The sequence below is a fragment of the Polyergus mexicanus genome, unplaced genomic scaffold, assembly GCF_030449975.1.
Source record: "Polyergus mexicanus isolate NDT 795.1 unplaced genomic scaffold, iyPolMexi1.0 SCAF_20, whole genome shotgun sequence".
In the NCBI taxonomy this organism is placed as follows: domain Eukaryota; kingdom Metazoa; phylum Arthropoda; class Insecta; order Hymenoptera; family Formicidae; genus Polyergus; species Polyergus mexicanus.
Window position 1 is genome coordinate 4,844,892 of NW_027223340.1, and position 20,756 is coordinate 4,865,647.

General features: G+C 39.0%; 1 protein-coding gene across 1 annotated transcript in view; it reads right to left on the bottom strand.

Annotated features, from left to right (window-relative positions):
- The window catches only part of Osp (myosin phosphatase Rho interacting protein outspread), a 168,181-nt gene that overhangs the window by 70,432 nt on the left and 76,993 nt on the right, over window positions 1-20,756 (bottom strand). Inside the window, 1 exon segment of the mRNA XM_070311512.1 lies at window positions 6,622-6,687. Coding sequence (XP_070167613.1) covers window positions 6,622-6,687 — 66 coding nt within the window.

The following is a 20,756-nucleotide window of genomic DNA, read 5'->3' on the forward strand; positions in this document are numbered from 1 at the left end:
CATACACCGTAGAGCATCTGGGATTCTTGCAAAGGCAATTTCGCGCGCTAAAAATTTATACGTGTCACACGGTAAACGAGAAGACAGAGTAATACAAGAAGTATATTCCAACCATAGAAATGCCGCGTTCATCTTTGACGGTATCATTAATCCCAGGCGCAGTTTCCCCACATTGTAGAGATGCAAACTATCCGCGCATTCGCATTAACCCTGAAATGCTGCGTGATTTTTATTAGCCAGAAGATCGTAGTCGTACATTTTTCTACATATATTCAAGATAATTGATATAACGTCTCTAATAAAAATACAGTCAAATATTTAAGAATATATCATACAAAGTATGAAACGGCAAAATGAATAAGATTTAAATAAATGAAATATATTTCCTTAATAGCATTCCGAGAGAAATTTCTAAACGCGACGAATGGAGAGCTGCTTTACCGAAATTCATTTCGGAAATTTCACGATACTTTCGACGATCGCAAGAATAATAGCCCGTTCGTTCGTCAGAAGGTAGCATGCGAGATTTTTCGCGCGTGAAAAACTTTGAAATCGCGCCATGGTCGTAATCTAAACGGGATATCACAGCTTATATATATATATCCTAAACGTGCGACATGCACGCATATATCCTCGCGAGACCTAAACGGCGACTTCCTCGTGAGATAAAACGTCGCGGTACGGGACCGCTTTCGTTTCGCTCTTTCCATCCTCCCTCCCCTTTCCCTTTAATGTACATTGCTCCCATCGAATTCCTCGTCCCCTGCATCGTTATCGCCAAGCCACCGTTGACACGGGACGAGCATTACGTAAGGCGTACACGAGCTGTGCGGATTGAGCGCGCGCGCGCGCATACGTAGCCGTCTATATGTATACATCTATGCATCCAAATGTGCATCTATAGCGGCGCCACGATGTGTGCATTCAGGCCTGCGAGCATGCAAATCCGTACACGCGTATCGGTATTAATATCGAATGTAGGCAGCAGCGGCAGCAGCAACATCGTGCAAAAGGAACACGGGAACGGAAACGATAATCAGACTATGTGTATACGTTTGCGTGTGTATATGTATATGTATATGTATGTGTATGTGTATGTATGCATGCATGCATGCTTGACATAGCGCGAGATGAACAAACGGATCTGACCGATGATGCCGGATCGCGATTACCGGGCAGCTCTCTCTCTCTTTCTCTCTCTCTCTCTCTCTCTCTCTCTATCTCTCGCTATGGTGATGTAGTCGCAGCGAGACGAATCTCCCGTACCGTAATTTGTTTCGTTAAAACGTCGTGTATACGTGATCGCTCTTAGTATCCTCCGTATGGGTTTCGATTTCCCTCGCGGATCCTTTCGATTAATGGGAATTAATGAAACTGCATCCCGGCGAAATCGAACAATGATTTGTTCCGGTGGCGATTTAATAAATTAAGAGCAAAGACCCCTTCCCCACACAATATACAATATATACTTCATATACAAATTGTACATTCTCAATCACAAAAATCAATAATTTCAATAAACTAGATAATAAGATTCGTTGTGTTAAAAATAACGCGGCTGTAATGACCCATACTTAAAAGAAATTACCACGTCGTGCTGTTATTCTATGATTATCTTAATTAGAAAATTCAAGAAGAAGAAACTGTAAAAATTCATAACGTTCTAAACAAGTATTTAAGTAGCTTCAATTACCGTTAAATACTTATCGTTAAATAGAAAGTTTTGATTAAAGCTTGATTTTTCTAATATAACGATCGCGCGAAATCTAATAGTAATGATATAAAAATCATTCGACTATAATTATGTGCGATGTAAATATTCTTCTTCCTAAAGTATATAGAACCTCGTTATTGTCCTTTATTAGTCTCTGCGTCTTTTGAAGAAATTTGTAGTCAATTATGAACATAGATAGACGACAAGAGAGGCAGGCTCCTCTGGATATAAATGGAATTAAGGCGTAAAAATCGTAAGAATGTGGGCGAAGGAACAAAGGATTTCTTAACAACGACGTTATTATTACGATACCATGATTCGTTAACATTTATCGGTAAAGCCTGTTCGATATGACTATCGTTTAATTGGGGCCAGCCGATTAACTTGCGTTTAACTTGGAATATACATAGCCGGCAAAGAGAGGATCACCCGCTTCATCATCGCGTCGATCGTCGTCATCGCGATCATTAGTAGGTCGGCTATATGCCGCGCCTCGCATCGCAATGCTTAGAATACAAGGTGATTTGGAAAAGGGACAGCTAATCAAGCGAAAAATTAATAGAAAAGATCGATGAATACTTTGATAGAAAAATATTCAGTAACAATGGGCAATTGTGCAGTTAATTAAAAATGATTTGCTAACAATCAGAATTTTTTCACAGCTGTTGGAACTTCAATTTCTAATATAAGGTAAGATCATCGTATAAGATAAGAGTAGGCAATTATAATCGAAAGAAAAAATTTTTTTCTTTAAGGTAGTTAAATAATGCAAAGTTTGTGAATATTGTAGATGAAAAAGAATTTTTTTTTCTTTTTTTTTCCCCCCTCAGAGTCCCAATGATGTTTTTATTCGTCGTCACAAAAGTATCTCTATATTTTTGCTCTGTCAATCTTATAATGATGTTGACGTATAAATTAAAATATGCTATGCACATACCCGCTACATCTATACGATATGTTAATTGATACGAAATGACGGGGGGGGGGGGGCAGGAACGCGCGGGATGCCATTACGATAAATAGGCATATAGCAACGACGGTGGATAGCGACACGGCATGATCGTTTACATCGGACGCTGTGAAAGCGTATTCGATACGAGAGCGATGATTGAAGAAACCGCGAGCGTTTATAAATTCAAATTATCATGATGAATGACGGCGGCGCGATGATGGGACGAACGACGAACGAACGTAATGACAAACACGGTATTCGCTAGTAATTTTCCGTGACGTTTCGCGGGTGAAATCCTCGTGCGACCGTAATAATCGATAATTGATCGAAGAGATTGATACTGTACCTCGGGCGAAACGTTTCCGAGTCCCCCCATCAGCGATCCCGCTTTCGTCTCTCTTCTCGTCTCGACAAACATCAATTATGTAAATGCAACGCGGGAGGGACTATCGCATTAAACAGATCGGCGGGATTGGAGCGGAGTTTGCGCGAATCGCGGATTAAATCGTTTCAATTATTTGCAGCGATCGTACAATCGACCTTCGAGGACGGGAAGGCCGATCGGAAAATTGGATCTTCCGATCCTGCGATCCTGAGATACGCCATTAATAATTCTCTTCTCTCCTCTCTCCCCATCCTCTTTCGCCGATCGTACCCCGCAAAAGTCCATTTCACTTTCGTACCGGTTCTAGGAGAGAAGGCGAGAATCCGGCGGACCGGACTCGCCAATGATTCGAGAATCCGATGGCAACGGCCGATTACGAGCAAGAGAGCGGCTGATTTACGCCGGTGTAATTAAACGAATTAGCCACAGCTGGCCAAGCTGGCGAAATAAGAGCGGTCGGTCGCGAGAGGAACACGTCGGGAATGTTACCGAGGCGATTTCGCGGGATAAACGGCTGCTCTCGTCTCAAAAGTCACGCACGTTGCGTCCGCGTGCGTGCGCAACGTGCCGAGAGATACGATCTGTTTTTAATTTTCTCGATCGCGTTAAAGTTTCATCTCGAGTACAACGCTGTCCGTCTCTAGCGACTCTTATCCACAAGGAATGCATTTCAATTCCCGTAAGAATGCGTGAAATAAACGGGGGACAACAATATCCACCTATTGGGGTAACTCCGGGCTCTGATACGAGACTCCTTCATTTACGTGATTCGCCGCCGACCGTGGATCTTATCCCGAAAGCAATTACGCCGGGGTTACCCTGCCAAAGGGAGACTCTGCGGCGTCCCCCTTTCCATTATTTTTTAACCTCGCGAACGCGGCAGTCGGCTATCTCGGATTCAATTCAAATTGGACGCGCGGCGACCAGGACGGAGGCGTATAATGTCTCGGTTTTACTCGCGCGAGCCTTCGTTCGTCTACCGTAGACCGAAGATAGGTAAGAGCAGGCTTTATTTCGAAAGCAATCGGTCTTCGGCCGGGTCTCCCACGATTCACGACAGAACAAATTACAGATGGGCAGAAAAAGACCATCGGCGGGTTCTATTCGCGGCTATCCCGTGAGTCGCAAATTAATGACGGCCATAATATCGGCCGATAGTCGGCCCGATGACGATGTATCGATGCTAAATGCAATGCGGCGGAGTCATCGCGCCGACGATTATTCACGGAATGTTAGCCCGATCTCTTAATCGCCGCAAGAGACGCCGAGGGTCACTTTAAAAAGCATCGTTCAAATTTTGACAGAGATACGATGTATCGCACAAAATGATAATATAATCTAATTAAAAGACATGATTTCTCGATATTCAATTGTCCCCTGTGCGCACAATGACGTTGAAGAAATCACTTAATTACAGACTAAATTGACTAAATAACAAGTACTAAAAATTACCTCACTGTCTCAACTGCTTGTAATTATCAATATATACAGTATTATTTATGAAACATAAAAAAATTTTAATTCTATCTTCATTTTTGAGGGACGAGGTTTTTGGTAGCAATCAAAGAAATAGCTCACCATGTTCATTCGAGTTGTTGATTCCGATTGTTTATCCCGAATTTTTCAGCTAATTACAACACGAATTTACGGCCTTTTCCATGAACGTGAATTAATCTTTTGCGAAGATCGCAGTTCTTTCTCGGGAGAGACCTTAGATGGGCGCGCACGTAAAGAAGAACGAAAGAACCATGGAGAATCGCGAGATTATGACTCGAGTCGACGGAAATACAGCGTGCGGCTGCTTTCGACTGACTTATTTCGACCCGTTAGCCTAATTTCTCATTCCCGCGTCAAGGACAACCAGAACGACTTCTGTTCTGTCCCGCGGTCACGCCGTGTCCACCGTGTCCACCGCACGCGTATACCGGTTATTATCTTTTCGCATTTTTCGGCCGAGATTATTCTCGAAACGAATGGCCCTCTTAAGCCTCCAGACCGGATCATTAATTTGAGTTCGAGAATGGCCGGGCGGGGAGTAACGCCGCGCAGAGATGCGCCTACAAAGAACGACTTAGTACGGCCCCGCGTGTGCCATCTCCGCAATCGCGCTCCTCTCTCGCGAGAGTGATTTAAATAAAGGGTAAAGGACACTTCAAGGCTGACGGCAATTCTGTTCAATTTATGCGCGCGGACCCGATATATAACCCCCTTTCGCTTTCTTTTTTTTTTTCCATTTTACGCGCCGAGCCGTCGAATATATAAGAACGAGATAAACTTACGCATTAATCAAAAGTGGAAACGGCTCCTCGAGACGCTGTACCGGCTGATTCGAACGCCAAGTCACTTGAAACAGAATGCACATAACTATCTCGCGCTCACTTTTAAGCCGCGAATTATTTAACGCGCGCGCGAAAGAAAAGTAACAAGATATAATTTTGCGATGTCGAAAAAAAATAATCAAAAATCTTACTTTGAAAAATCGCATTTTCTTTCAAGTATTCGCGATCGAGAGATTATTAGCGTTAATCCAAATATACATTTTTTCAGACGCTTCGCGCTCATCGTCATCGTTCCTGACCAACAGTAATAAATTCTACTCTAGCCGTTCGTTCGTACGTACGTACGTACGTAAATCAATTCTGACATCTCGAAAGAGTTTCCCCGTATGCATCGACACCAGGAAGCGGAAACTCGAGATGTAACGGTGTATCGATGAGAGGGGAGGGGAGGGGAGGGGAGGGTCATTTATAGCAACATTCTGTGTGTATTCGCGCGAACGGTGCGCGACGTCTGACATTGCCAACGCGATATCGGGTGGATAGGTTGACAGATAGGAAGACCGATGCCAACTCGATGCATGCTCGCTCGGCAGGCAGGCCATCGAGAGTACAATCGACTTCATCTCCCGAAATATTGCCTGTTTATGGCGCGTTGCTAGAAAAAAACCGTTCCTCGCATCTCACCGTTTAGGATAATGTTCCAACATGTCTGATAGTGAATAGAGATATATACGATATATATGAAGCACGCGATTCGCGTCCGTCATACTTTCGTATTGTCGCTTCATTATTCATGATATTGGATGATTACTGCTCGATTACCTTTCTCTCTTTTCGTCTCCAGCAATGTATTCTTATCACAATGAAGATGATTAATTTGTTATGTAAAACGTGACGCGCCAATTGATTACTCGGCATTTCGCCAAAAATATTGTATTTAATTATTAAAGTTATTAATGTTTCCAATTTTAATATTAATTAAAAATATTATTTATTATTTAAAAAAAAAAACAAAAAGGTTACGATTAAAATGTTTTTTCATGTCAAAACTATTGCGAGAAGATAGAAGACTTGGGAGAAAAGAAAAAAAAAATCTCTATCGTAAATTGCATTTCATACTAATAGTAACAGAAGAGGAAATGGGAATCCGTATCATTGCGATAAATGGATTTGGCAAAGGTGGCAAAGCGGCTTCTTTACGCGCGATGGAAACATAGATAGTGCGTTAAAGGGATTTAATTTGACAAATTCGCTTCAAGTATCAAATTACTCGATTAATAATCTCACTCACGTGTTCGTCCACCGAATATGTTAGCTCCCCGTCGTCGTAGAGAACGAACCATCTCCTCTGCCATCTCTGCAACATAGAAATCATATCGATCTTTAGAAAAGATTTCAAATTACGGCTTTGACGCTATAAATAAAAAAAAAAAAAAAAAAAAAAAACATTTATATACATAATAAATTTGACGAAACAACAATAATTAAATACTTGTATAAATTATTCGTTTCTTACTTTTATCATAAAGATAAAATAACGAAATTTTTTTTATCGGCTTACTATAGATTGAGTAGTGATGAGAGGAAAGCATGGATAAAACTTTTCACTTTGCAATTTTCATAGAAATGTATTCTCCTATACCGAGAGAAAACAATTTCGCGCGACTCAAGGTTGAGCCTGCACAATTAAGGAATCTCTCTGGAAGGCCTCCCGCTCTACGTCAGCTGGACAATTAGCACGCGGCAGCCGTTAATTAGAAACAAAGTCGACGGAGAGGAACGAGAAAGAAGAAGCGGGTTGCAGCAGCCAGCAACGGATCGTCACGATTTCTCTTTCGTTGCCACCTGCGAGCGATGTTGCGAAAAACTTATCTCAGCCGCTTCGGACATCTTTCGCGCGTTTCTAGAAGAAATCCGCGCCAATGCGGCACTTTTCGCACTTTCGCGTACAATTCAACGCGCGACTTGGAAAAGTGCTTATCTTAAAAAAAAAAAAAAATTTATTACAAAAAGATATCTTTCCTTTCAATAACGAAAGTAATTTTTCTAATTTTCTACGAGCGCACGGAGCGTGAACGCTCGTAATGTTGTATTATTTTCATATAAATTTCTCGCGATTAATAAGAAAGGCAAGTTTTTCACGCAAGTGATATATATCTCGAGATTCGCTACGCAGTATGATAAAAGCCGCGAATTTGATGAACGCGGATTGAAAGAGTCCTCTCGACGCGTACGAGATATGCGCGCGCGGCGTACGAGAGCCTTACGCTCTACGATTCTATGCAAATGCGCGCAAAGTGTAAAGTTTGTGTTCGACCGTAGGCACAGTTATATGCAGTTATGCGATACCTTCGGCCATATCGCTTAACCCTTCTTGTCTACCGCAGCCGGTGGGCGCGCCATGTCCCGCGGACGAACGTGCGTTGACACAGAAAACGTGAAACGCTATTCCAATCGAGCTCTTGTAAGCAGAAAAATATACACGACAAGATTTATTTAAATATTTTAATTTATTTTAATTAATATTTAACTAAATTATTTAAATAATTAAACATAAAAATACGTAAAAATAAATTTCTTTTAGAAATTTTGAGGAAGAATTCTCTTCAAGTTATTAACTTTATCGAGAAAAATTCCCTTCGCGATGTGCAAGTCTTTTAAATTTTTAACCTTGGTATTAAATGCTGCTCTTAAAAAAAAAGGGGGGGGGGGATATACATCTTTTAAAAATCTTTTACAAAATTTGTAAGATTATTCTTCTTTTCTTTCGCAAATTATTATACTTTTTGTTATAATGTGTACTCCCATTGAATTTCTTTGAATAGCACAATTCATATGCGAAAGACGGAAAGGAACCTAACGTCACATACTTTTGAAACATCAATGACGTTCGTATATAGCTCTATGGCATGACAGGAAATGCATTAAAATGTGCTATTTAAATAATACGAATGCGGGTTTGCGGTCGAAAGAGCCAATTTCTATACCGCGGCGCGACAGGATTCGGGTCGAATCCCGTATTGTACTGCTTTTATTCGCAAAGGGACATTATATGTCATCGTCCCGTCGTAGAAATATGGGATGGGGGAAGAGGGGAAAGAATGAGAAATAGGCGCATAGGGGATACCGTTGTAAAATCGCTAGGGACGAGATGACCGAGGTGAACAGATTTCAACCTACACAAGGCGGCGGTATCTTCATCTGGTAATTATTCACTAGGGACTTAGCGGGAAAGAGAAAGAGAGAGAGAGAGAGAAGAAGATAAAGATTCGTGCCGTACGTGGTCTCCGACACGTGCGTGGGAAGATCTCTCATGGAGGAAGAAGAAGAAGAAGAAGAAGAAGAAGCAAGGTTCGACGCCTGACCGAACAATACCCGAGAGGATTGAGATCATACGAGAGAAAGAGAGAAAGCAAGGAACACGTAATCTCTTCCTCGTGTAACGCGTATTGTAAGAGCCAATGAATATTTTGAAACATGTCGATGGACTTGGAAAGCCTCTCGACTTTGAGACTCGGTTATAAAAAGCGACATTTTCTCATTTTATTTCAGAATTAACTACTATCGTCATCGATTTAGAGAAACAGCACTGCGCGTAATTTTTAATTGATTTTGTGTAAATAGAAGATTATTCATTATAATATAAAGATTATTAATTATTGTACAAAGCGTGTATAATAAATTTTATCACCGTGTCATCATATTTTCAATCATATTATCAAACGCAAAATCATCTCGTCTTGCTCTATAATCATCAAAGGACTTTAACATCTTCGTACAGCTCATTAAGGATCAAACATTCTTTAGAGTGCGTGTCGTAATTTCGCATATTTGTAGGACTCGCGTAATCCTGACCTACCGCATCTTTCTGGTTTATAGGCGGCCGTTAATACCGCCTACGGATCCAGACCTTTCTGGTTCGACCAGTTTCGAACATCCGGAGCAGTCATTCAAATTCCTAAAGTCGAACAACGTGACTAATATTGTATATTGTAAATATATTATTGCGAATATAAGATCTATATATAAGATAATTTTTTCAATAACTTTCCCTAAAAATTTTTGAAGTTGTGGGAGAGGATCATATGTATCGATAAAAAAAAAATAATTAACTAAAAATCGACTCTTTTATATTATTGCTTTGCTCATTCTGCTGCAAGACGTATATTTTTTTATTATATAAAGAATATGCAAAATTAAATATAATACCTGTAAAGAACATCGCATCCTGCGCCACTTGTTTCCATCAATTACTCAAGTAAAATTCGCGGCGTAATAATTATTTGTAATCATATTTTGCACGCTGAAGAATACATGTGAATTGTTTAAATAAAGGGATTTTGTACTTTTCAATCAGATTAATATCTGTATATGGAGAGCGAGGGAGATAAAAGTGATAAAAAATTCGAAATATTAAAGTGTTTTTCTGAAATATACACGGTGTCTGTCCCCAATTTAAATGGCAAAATTTCAGACGGAAAGTCCTTTAGAGGTTTGCTCGTTTTCGCTCCATTTTAGAGAAAATCGCAAAAATTCAATCTCTCATTTGTCAGTTTGCTCTCTTTAAAGGACTTTTTGTCTTAATTTTTCGCTCCCCTACACGCTTTTGAAGTTTTCCCATTTAAATTGGAGACACCCTGTATAAATTATTACTACGTATCTATTTTTTTTTTTTTTTTAAGAATTTACGACAAATATAAATTATTACAAGTATAAGGAATGCACATTTCGCAATTATCATAAGATCAATGTTTTCTGACGTATTCTGACGATTTTATCGCGAGCGCGCGCGTTATTATGACGAGTTGTTGCATCTTCACTCTCGCACGCGTTAATCCTCGTATCAGAGGCGCAACTCGCGTAACGTAATTAGCCGTGTAAAGTCATTACGTCCCTATTATGTTTTTTAATCGTACTCGTCGTGGAAGGAGGAAAAATTCCAAAGAAAGTGTACGTCGTATACGAATAGACGCATGTGTCAAGTATCTCGAAGCGTATCTTCTACTAATTACAAATAGACATGATGACTCCTCTTTTCATTTACCATTTATCCTGCGCATGAATTTGACAGAACGCAACGAGGTATTGGTCGCAATCTTCGTAACTCGGTGTACCGAATGTCTCGATTTTCTCTTACGATTCCTCGATCGTTCATCGATCGGGCTTGGTATCCTCGTCATCGGCTCGCTATTTGTATTTCCCCTCACGATTCCGCTGGCGTGGCCGTTAACGTGCTAGCTAGCATGCTACCTATGAGAATATCGTCGTTATCGTGGTTGCCCAAGGCCCTACCGACCACCGATCATCCCCGACCACAACGGTAACGTGACCTGACGCTATTCCCTCGACGATCCTCCGTCGACAGAATCCCGATTCTGCCGATCCTATTTCCCGCGAACGCCATCACTCTCCGAATGCCGCGGTCGGCGAAAAGAAGTATAGCGGATCCTTCTTAAGGATTCGCGGTACTGTGCCTTGGTACCATGCCGAGTACAATATATCGACCTTCTTATATTCTCAAACTAGCACGAAGAGTAACGCGGAGAACGATACCAGTGAGTAACCAGATAGCTGTATTAGTTAAAATTTATTATTACTTTGCGTTAAATATTATTTTTATATATAACTGTGAGAAATGTAATCTTATTATTAGAAAAATTAACAGTCCAAAATTCACATTTCAAGCTTAATTATTAATGAGCGTTTCATTGTATAAAATTTATTACGTCACGATTTCTCTTTATTTCTTCGAAGGAATTTATGAGCCGATAGAATGATCAAGTACTTGGCATTGCTCTTCGATGCGGCTTCGCTTCGCTTCGCTTCACCCATATTAAGTTAGCCCCCCCACCAACGCCAAATTAAATCAAATACATCAAATAATTTAGTGCTAATTATGTGCTAATTAGTTGCCGTAGTCCGAATTTTGTTGCTCAAACCGTTTAGCAGGAATTTACATTCAAAGTGGGGGGTGCTAGCTTGACATTAAGCCAGCCCCTCCCATAGTGAAAAAAATATATATAAAGCTCGAATCAAAAAATAAAATACACTAGAATTTGTTGCTATTTTGTTGCTCTAAAATAACATAAAAATATTTTTAAAAAAGTATATTATTTAATTAATACCACTATATACTCAGTCTCGCCGCGCCGTACCATTCACTTGCGCGAAGTAAGAGTAAATAAAAAAATGTATCGCTCGCATGTATTTGGTACTAAAATAATCTGTGGACAATATACTATCGAAATATATAAGAAACTGAATTTGTTGCTCCTCTTGCTTTTTTAAGAATGACGCGTTAAAGATATATGTTAAGATTACAGAGTGATCAGAGTTAAATAAAATGTAATCGTATTAATGATGATTTCGAATGCTAATAAAATAGTAAAATTAATGCGCTCAACGATTATAATTATGAAATCATCAGTAATCATCAATGACGAATAATAGAAATAATCAAGGCAAAAATAATATGGTCAGTTTTAATTCTAAATATTTATATGATTAATTTTGTTAATGCACATGTTTGATAATTTTCATTCTCTAAAAATGACGCGTTAAGGATGTTAAGATTACAGAGTGATCAGAGTTAAATAAAATGTAATCGTATTAATGATGATTTCGAATGCTAATAAAATAGTAAAATTAATGCGCTCAACGATTATAATTATGAAATCATTAATAATCATCAATGATGAATAATAGAAATAATTAAGGCAAAGATAATATGGTCAGTTTTAATTCTAAATATTTATATGATTATCAGATTATAAATAATTAATCAAAAAACAACTCGAATTTTCAATATCATCGTTTCCATAAATTAAAAAATAAATTGACACGCATATTGTTAATTTCGTTAATGCACATTTTGATAATTTTCATTCTCTAAAAATGACGCGTTAAGGATGTTAAGATTACAGAGTGATCAGAGTTAAATAAAATGTAATCGTATTAATGATGATTTCGAATGCTAATAAAATAGTAAAATTAATGCGCTCAACGATTATAATTATGAAATCATTAATAATCATCAATGATGAATAATAGAAATAATTAAGGCAAAGATAATATGGTCAGTTTTAATTCTAAATATTTATATGATTATCAGATTATAAATAATTAATCAAAAAACAACTCGAATTTTCAATATCATCGTTTCCATAAATTAAAAAATAAATTGACACGCATATTGTTAATTTCGTTAATGCACATTTTGATAATTTTCATTCTCTAAAAATGACGCGTTAAGGATGTTAAGATTACAGAGTGATCAGAGTTAAATAAAATGTAATCGTATTAATGATGATTTCGAATGCTAATAAAATAGTAAAATTAATGCGCTCAACGATTATAATTATGAAATCATTAATAATCATCAATGATGAATAATAGAAATAATTAAGGCAAAGATAATATGGTCAGTTTTAATTCTAAATATTTATATGATTATCAGATTATAAATAATTAATCAAAAAACAACTCGAATTTTCAATATCATCGTTTCCATAAATTAAAAAATAAATTGACACGCATATTGTTAATTTCGTTAATGCACATTTTGATAATTTTCATTCTCTAAAAATGACGCGTTAAGGATGTTAAGATTACAGAGTGATCAGAGTTAAATAAAATGTAATCGTATTAATGATGATTTCGAATGCTAATAAAATAGTAAAATTAATGCGCTCAACGATTATAATTATGAAATCATCAGTAATCATCAATGACGAATAATAGAAATAATCAAGGCGAAGATAATATGATCAGTTATAATTCTATATATTTATACATGAGCTATAAATCATTAATAAAAAAACAAAACCCCGATTTTTCAATACTATTGTTTCCATAAACTAAAAATTATATTGACAATTTTAAATGTTTAATAATAAATTCTACTGACCGACCGATGCACCGCCCTTGCATGTCTCACTTCTTTCCGCATCTGGTCATCGCGAGATCCCTTCCGTTTCCGGTTGCTCCCTTCGCTTCAAATTGAGACGAGACAGTCTATCAATTTGTCCACTCGTGCATAATCACTATTTCACTCGTAGTCCAAAATCCGCCATATGCAATGACGCGGTAAAATTATTTCCATGCCGATTATAAACACGAAAGAACATATAATCGCGTATTAATAAATGGACGGAGACGATTTTCCGTGATTCTAATCGACATTCCCGATACTCGCGACATCCACTTTATACACGGGATAAACTTGTGATGGATAAAAAAAGGCGAGAAATACGGAATGAATATTTCAATCTCGCACGCTAATGCAATACGACGGTTACTGTAACGGTTACGGAAAATTTAGGCAGGTTGAGTAGTAGTAGATGGGGAGGGGGGAACGCGTCGTCGAATATCCGTTCCAGGAAAAGGAGCGAGCGCGTCTCTTCCAAGAAATAAACCGTACGCGAAAAATCCTGCGCGAGATAAATCAAACTAGCTCGAGCGACGCTCTTTTGCGATCTCGATTTATGAAATTGTGAACATAACTCTGAAAAAAGGATTACATTCGAAAACAATATTCAAGAATATTAAAGCAGAAACGTGTCGAACGCGACGCGCTTATATTTTCAACGCAATATTATTATATACGACAGCGAGTAAATTATTTCAGCGCCTAAAAATATGTTAAATAATGTATTCATCGATCGTTGTATCGTATTATAAAGTCGATATATCAAAACTACAAATTACTCTCGATTCGGATATTTCGAATATTCGTTCGAATAGATAAAAGATGCGTGGGAAAAATCTTGTCGTTTGCGAGTATATATATATCGAAAGATGCCTTAATCACGATTACACGGGTTAATATATTACACTCGGATAATCGCCTGTTATTCGATACAAGACCCCCCCGACACTCGTTCGTACGCGGATCTCACTTTCGACGGATAAAAAGACGCGAGAAACACGGAGCGCGACCGTAATTCGTCTTGAGACTCGCGCTTGTGGCAAGAGACTGACACGATTACGGAAAATTTAGGCTGGACGGGTAGGCGAGGAGAGGGGAGGACCGCGTCGCCGAACGTCTCGGTACGGAAGCGTTCAAAAAAGTTGGATGTAAACATTCAGATATAAACAAAGAAGCGCGGCTCGAGAGAAAGAGAGAGAGAGAGAGCTTATATTACAAAATCTCGATCAATTTTCATGGCGAAACGATAATACAACGAGAATAATCGTTGAATAGAATGTGTAAGATTCGAGGAGGAATATATCTGAAAAGCAGCTCGCACACCACATATGAACATTCCTAATAAAATATTCTTATTTAAGAGAAAAAAAAAATGTGTTCGGTTAGTCGACAGTTAGTCGACTAATTTTACACGTCAGGTTTAATAATATTCATGGTTGTAAAATTGACCAATCACGGTCATTCGATTCTTGATTGGTGATTGGTTAGTTTTAAAACTATGGATGTTACTGAAATCCAATTAAGGGTGACGTGTCAACGTTAATCGATGTCTCTGAAATGCCGCGAGAAACCACGAGTACCAACAGCTAAATGAGAAATTTTACAATTGGTGAAGCTTCGCGTCGCGTTTTTCACACGTTTCGTATTTCAATATACTTTAATATTCTTTTAAAATATATGATTCTTCTTCAATTATATGTATAATTTCGCCAGAAAATAATCGCGAGATTGCAAAAGTATCGCTCGAGCTTCGTTATCTTATCCTTGTTCGTATCGCGAAGGTTTTTTGGCGCACGATTTTTTTCTCGCAAAAAACTCGCTCGCTCCTGTTCTTGGAAGAGATATTCGATGACATTCCCCTCCCCTCCCCCCACTTATCCGTCCAGCCTAAATTTTCCGTAACGCGTAACGTATTACGGTCGCGTTCCGTATCTCTCGCATCTTTTCATCCATCGAAAGTGAATTTTGCGTGCGAATAAGCGTCGGGAGTGGTGAATGGAACAATGGACGATTATTTAAGTGCGTCGTCCGTTAATCCGGTCTTAATCAGAACTTTGTACAAATGCGAAAGCAAAGGGACGAGGAGCAAAGAGGAGCGGAATGGAGTGACGTTTGCAACGCATCGACCGGTCAGTCAATTTGTCAATGATTTTATTTATTTATATAATTGTCAATTTTTATTGACGATGCATTCGCGCTACTTTGAGAATTACTTGGCTATAATAATTATTATATTTGCCACATGTCTCGTGACATTCATTGCAAAAAGTGACGTGTGTGTTAAGTCGCCCTCTCGCATTTTAAAATCCTTCAATGAACAAAATTCGAATGAGAATAAAATACACGCGAGTTGAAATTTTTCAATAGGAAAGTAATTTAAATTCCCTATTTTTCAGTCTTTGGAATCGTAAATTAAAATTTAAATCGAAAGAATTGCGCGATTCTAGCGTTCGATACGATAAGATAATCTTCGATAATCCGACAATTACTATTGCATGCGTTTTCTTTTTAATCCATCTTCCTCTATCTGTGTTCTTTTTACGAGACAAAGAGAGAGAGGAGGAGGAGATGGGGGGGGGCGGGGGGTAACTACCTCTCTCATTCTCATTTTTGTCGGGAGTGAACGCACGCGGGCCCTTTGCGCTTTACTCATCCGTAGCGAAAACTCGCGTTTGCTCGCGTGATTAAAGAGCTCATCGCGCGAAAAGTTATCGAAATGCCGCGTGGAAAAATTATGATCTCCTCGAATTAATTATTCAATTCTCATTTCATCGTCTAATGAATTTCAGAATCGTAAAATAATTATTGTAGCGTAGAATTGTCGGCGGATCGATCTCGGTATATGTTTACTCGGTAATCCACGGATACTTGAATATCGTCATTGATGCTCTCGGATAATCAGCGAACTCCCGTGCATCAACGATTTCTCTAATTTCGTCTTAGGCCGAGATTCGCACGGTCCTCGGGCGACTCATATTAAGTTAGCCCCCCCACCAACGCCAAATTAAATCAAATACATCAAATAATTTAGTGCTAATTATGTGCTAATTAGTTGCCGTAGTCCGAATTTTGTTGCTCAAACCGTTTAGCAGGAATTTATATTCAAAGTGGGGGGTGCTAGCTTGACATTAAGCCAGCCCCCCCCCCCCATAGTGAAAAAAAAGTATCGATTTTTAATACTTTAAGACGAGCAACAAATTCAGTTTCTTATATATTTCGATAGTATATTGTCCACAGATTATTTTAATACCAAAAACATGCGAGCAACAAATTCTTTTAGTTAATTTATATAATATAAGAGCGCGTCGTATAGGGTCCGCGGCGACAAAGTATCGATTTTTAATACTTTAAGACGAGCAACAAATTCAGTTTCTCATATATTTCGATAGTATATTGTCCACAGATTATTTTAGTACCAAATACATGCGAGCGATACATTTTTTTATTTACTTTTACTTCGCGCAAGTGAATGGTACGGCGCGGCGAGACTGAGTATATAGTGGTATTAATTAAATAATATACTTTTTTTTAAATATTTTTATGTTATTTTAGAGCAACAAAATAGCAACAAATTCTAGTGTATTTTATTTTTTGATTCGAGCTTTATATATATTTTTTTCACTATGGGGGGGGGGGGCTGGCTTAATGTCAAGCTAGCACCCCCCACTTTGAATGTAAATTCCTGCTAAACGGTTTGAGCAACAAAATTCGGACTACGGCAACTAATTAGCACATAATTAGCACTAAATTATTTGATGTATTTGATTTAATTTGGCGTTGGTGGGGGGGCTAACTTAATATGGGTCTTCGCTTCGTGTCTCGCTCGGTTGCAAAGCTGCAGTCGTACGTTGCAGTCGTGGTACCCGGATTGTAAATCGTTCTCTCGTAACGTCGTTTAATCCTCCGCCATACGAAAAGAGAGACACGCTAGTAACGGCACGGCGATAGCATGAAAAGTCACGCTTGCAATAGCGTGTGACTAATACAATACTTTCGCGCCAACATTCTAAGTCCGTTTTATTGACGCGAAACGAGCTCGTATCCCATCGTCTTTTCCACGGATAACGTAGTTTCGAAAGTGACCGCGATCGATGGGAAATTATTTCCAATCATCATCTCGACATTTCATTGAAATGGACTTTCATCAATTTATATTCCACAAATCGCGTTAAGCGATCGATTATTATTATTATTACTCAAATTATTTATCCTTCTTTACATTAGTTTTTCTCTATTTCTACATGTTTTTACCACGCATTTTAATAAAGCATAACTCTCTCGCGTAATCGATGGAAACTACAATTAGAGCCCGATTATTATTAGTCACTCGCGATTACATTGTCAGCGAGCTTAACTAAACCCGCAATTATTAGCCTAATTATTGCGATTGTGATACGATCTGCGCCCGTTCTTCAAGTCTCGATTATACGACCAACTCTTTCTGTCGTAATTTAAACAGCGCGATGATCGTGTCGCTGTCGATTAAACGAGTCAACAATGTCCGGCGGTTTAATTATCGAACATTAGACAGGTGCGTGAAAGGGGAAAGTATGTAATGGCCAATGATGGTAACCAAGCGGAGTGAAAGTTGAAATAATATCGTGCGACGAAGAACGATCGTTTGATCGTGAGCGGTTTTGTCCGGTTAATTGGTATGTCCCAAATACGCCCAGTGTAAAAAAGAAAAAGAAGAATTTGCCTAATTTACGAGAAGCAAAAATATTCTATGCCATCGCGCGCATATGTGGGTTAATAATGCTTAAATTATGCATGCGTATATCAATTTCAAATTTTCCGTATAATTACGTCGTTCCCTTACGGATGCGGGAAGAAAGGTTCCGCGATCCTTCCGATCGGGTACAACCGGAGAAATGAGTTCCGCTACATCGCGCGCGACGACGATAAACCGCGCGCAAAAACGATCCATCGATCGACGTCGCTCGCGGCCCGTTCTCGTTATCAGCAATTGCACGGGGAGAAAAAGAGAAATTCCCGGCCTTGACGAAAGCGATCATCATCGCTCGCTACGGCGAGCGACAACTTTAGAAAAGAAATCTAGCGCGTATCAAAATAACGATGTGTATTTGCTTCGTGAAACATGAACGTTTTAGCCTTCGCGATACCATTAAAATATGAAGCAAAAATTATTGTCAACCGATATAACAATTTGCATCGTCCCGTTGACATATGCATAGTCTCATAGTCCAAGTGTGTTAAGATTCGACAAAGACGAAACAAAAAGAAACAGTTCTCATGCCGGCGCGATCCTATCGATATACTGTAATTGATCAACGTTTTACAACGGGCGGGAACGTTTCCGCTAGGTGCAAGCTACGTTTCCAGGGTCACGTTGTAAACGAGAGAGAGAGAGAGAGATACGAATCTACTTATGTCGAGCGAAACGACGAGAAGGCGCACTTTGCGGGTCATCGCTTTTCGCGCGCGCGCGCGCGGGGACTAAGAACGCTTGGCGAAGTCACCCAAGGCGAGAGAACGATGATGAACGTCTCGCCTCGACACGAAACCCGGTTGATTTTTGCCTTCATGCTCTGCCAACCATGCGCCGCGATAATTCGTCCAACTAGCGACCATGCGATCGGCCACGCCCGCGAGAAGAATCGACCATCGATGTGCTACCGCTATCGTTTCACATTCCTGGATTAAAACGCGATACCATCGCACAGAGTCGGCATTTAGTTCCCGTTCTTAAGTAAACGTAAAGACAAATGATAGGCTGTAAACGTGTGTTGTGTAATTCCAACTGTTATGGTGAGATCATTTCCGACCTCAATTATTTTATATATTATCGATATGAGCGATAATATTTTGCTTCTTAAATTTTTATTATAAAATATAAATATAATATATGAATTTCACACGAATATAATATTTCTCTTCAAATCTTGATTTATATTCGATTAATTGAATTGTGATTTGCTTCATCAAAAAATTGATCGACGTCGACGATTGAACAATCATGTTTTACGATTTCAATAACATGAAATTGCATCGGGAAAACAGAGATCGCGGCGACCGTGAGAAAAGCGAGTGGCCCATATTTCTATAACTCGAACGGAAGAAATCCTCGAGCTATCATCCTTCGCCCCCTCCTTCCCTTCTTCTTTCTTTCTCTTCCTCCTTCCTCGTCGCGAACGCAAATCGGAATTTCGCCAAGGCGACTTTCCACCCACGTGGCACTAACCTTCCAGTCACTTTGTAATTTATCTGCGCCTGATACGTCAGATTTACGAGCCCAGAACGAAAGCGCGATCGGACGAGGAAAGATTTAAAAAAAAAAAAAAGGGGGGGAGGGAGAGAGATTCCGCATCGTAATTTGCACCCTGCCATAAACTATGCAACACACTGTACCGTTATAAATAACGCGGTCTACAATGTTAAACGCGCTACGCGCCTCACGCACGCACAAGTGTTGCGCACGTGAGTGAAACGAGAAAGGCACCGGCCGCGGTCGTGTATAAGTTAATCTCATTTCAAACGCCGTCGTGATAAATGAGGAAAGAAATAAATTCACGTCCTGAAAATAGCACTGAATCATAAATAGTTGCATTGAATATATAACGCCTTTTCGGAAATTATTAATTGCATATAAATGTTTGTTATACGTAACTGAGAAATCAACATTATTTATAAAGCGATCGTATATTCCTTTCTTTTGATGTTTTGATGTTTTTTTTTTTTTTTTTTTTTTTTTTTTTTTTTTTTTTTTTAAGCGAGTCACGAGAATCGAGCGTGGAATATTTGCGAAAGGATTGGATAATCGTGGGGCGAGGGACGTAGCGCTAATCGTTTATTCATCGCGCGACTGTATTTTCTCAAGCCCTCACCAAAATCATCGACGAACAAATCATCGAATCTGCAATGTTATGCAGACACAGAGCTGACAGATCTCGATAACTACCGATGGTTAGGAGCAAATTTTTTTGGTCTTCGTTAAGATGAGCATATATTATACAGGATTCATTTCGGGATTAAATTCTTTAATCCATTCAAAATCCATTTATCCATTGGGGGGGGGGGGGGGGAGGAAATTATGATTTATTCAAACGCGTTAAATTATTATAATCTAATCTCTTATGTATGTGTACAATAATATATAATAAAAAATTATATATTTATATATAGAACTAATTTTTTTTTTCCGTGCCATTCTCTTCCTCTCTCCCCCTTCAACTTTTAAAGTTTCCAATTTTAAGTAAGAAATATCTGGTCTTTAATAAGATCGGATCCAAATCTTATACTTATAATCCTGCAATTTATGCGGTCATACTTGAGTGAAACCGGGAGTCGACTTCAACTTCTTCTCCCCGTTCTCTCTCTTAGCGTATCCCTCGAGCTCGCTGTCGTTCACTCTCTTCCTTCACCTTTCTTCCCAACTCTCGTTACGAGAGAAGGGATGACGATGAAACGGGACGCAGAGAGGAATCCGGCGCGGCGACTAGTGACAAGGCCAAAGCATACGAGAAGGAAAACGAGAAATG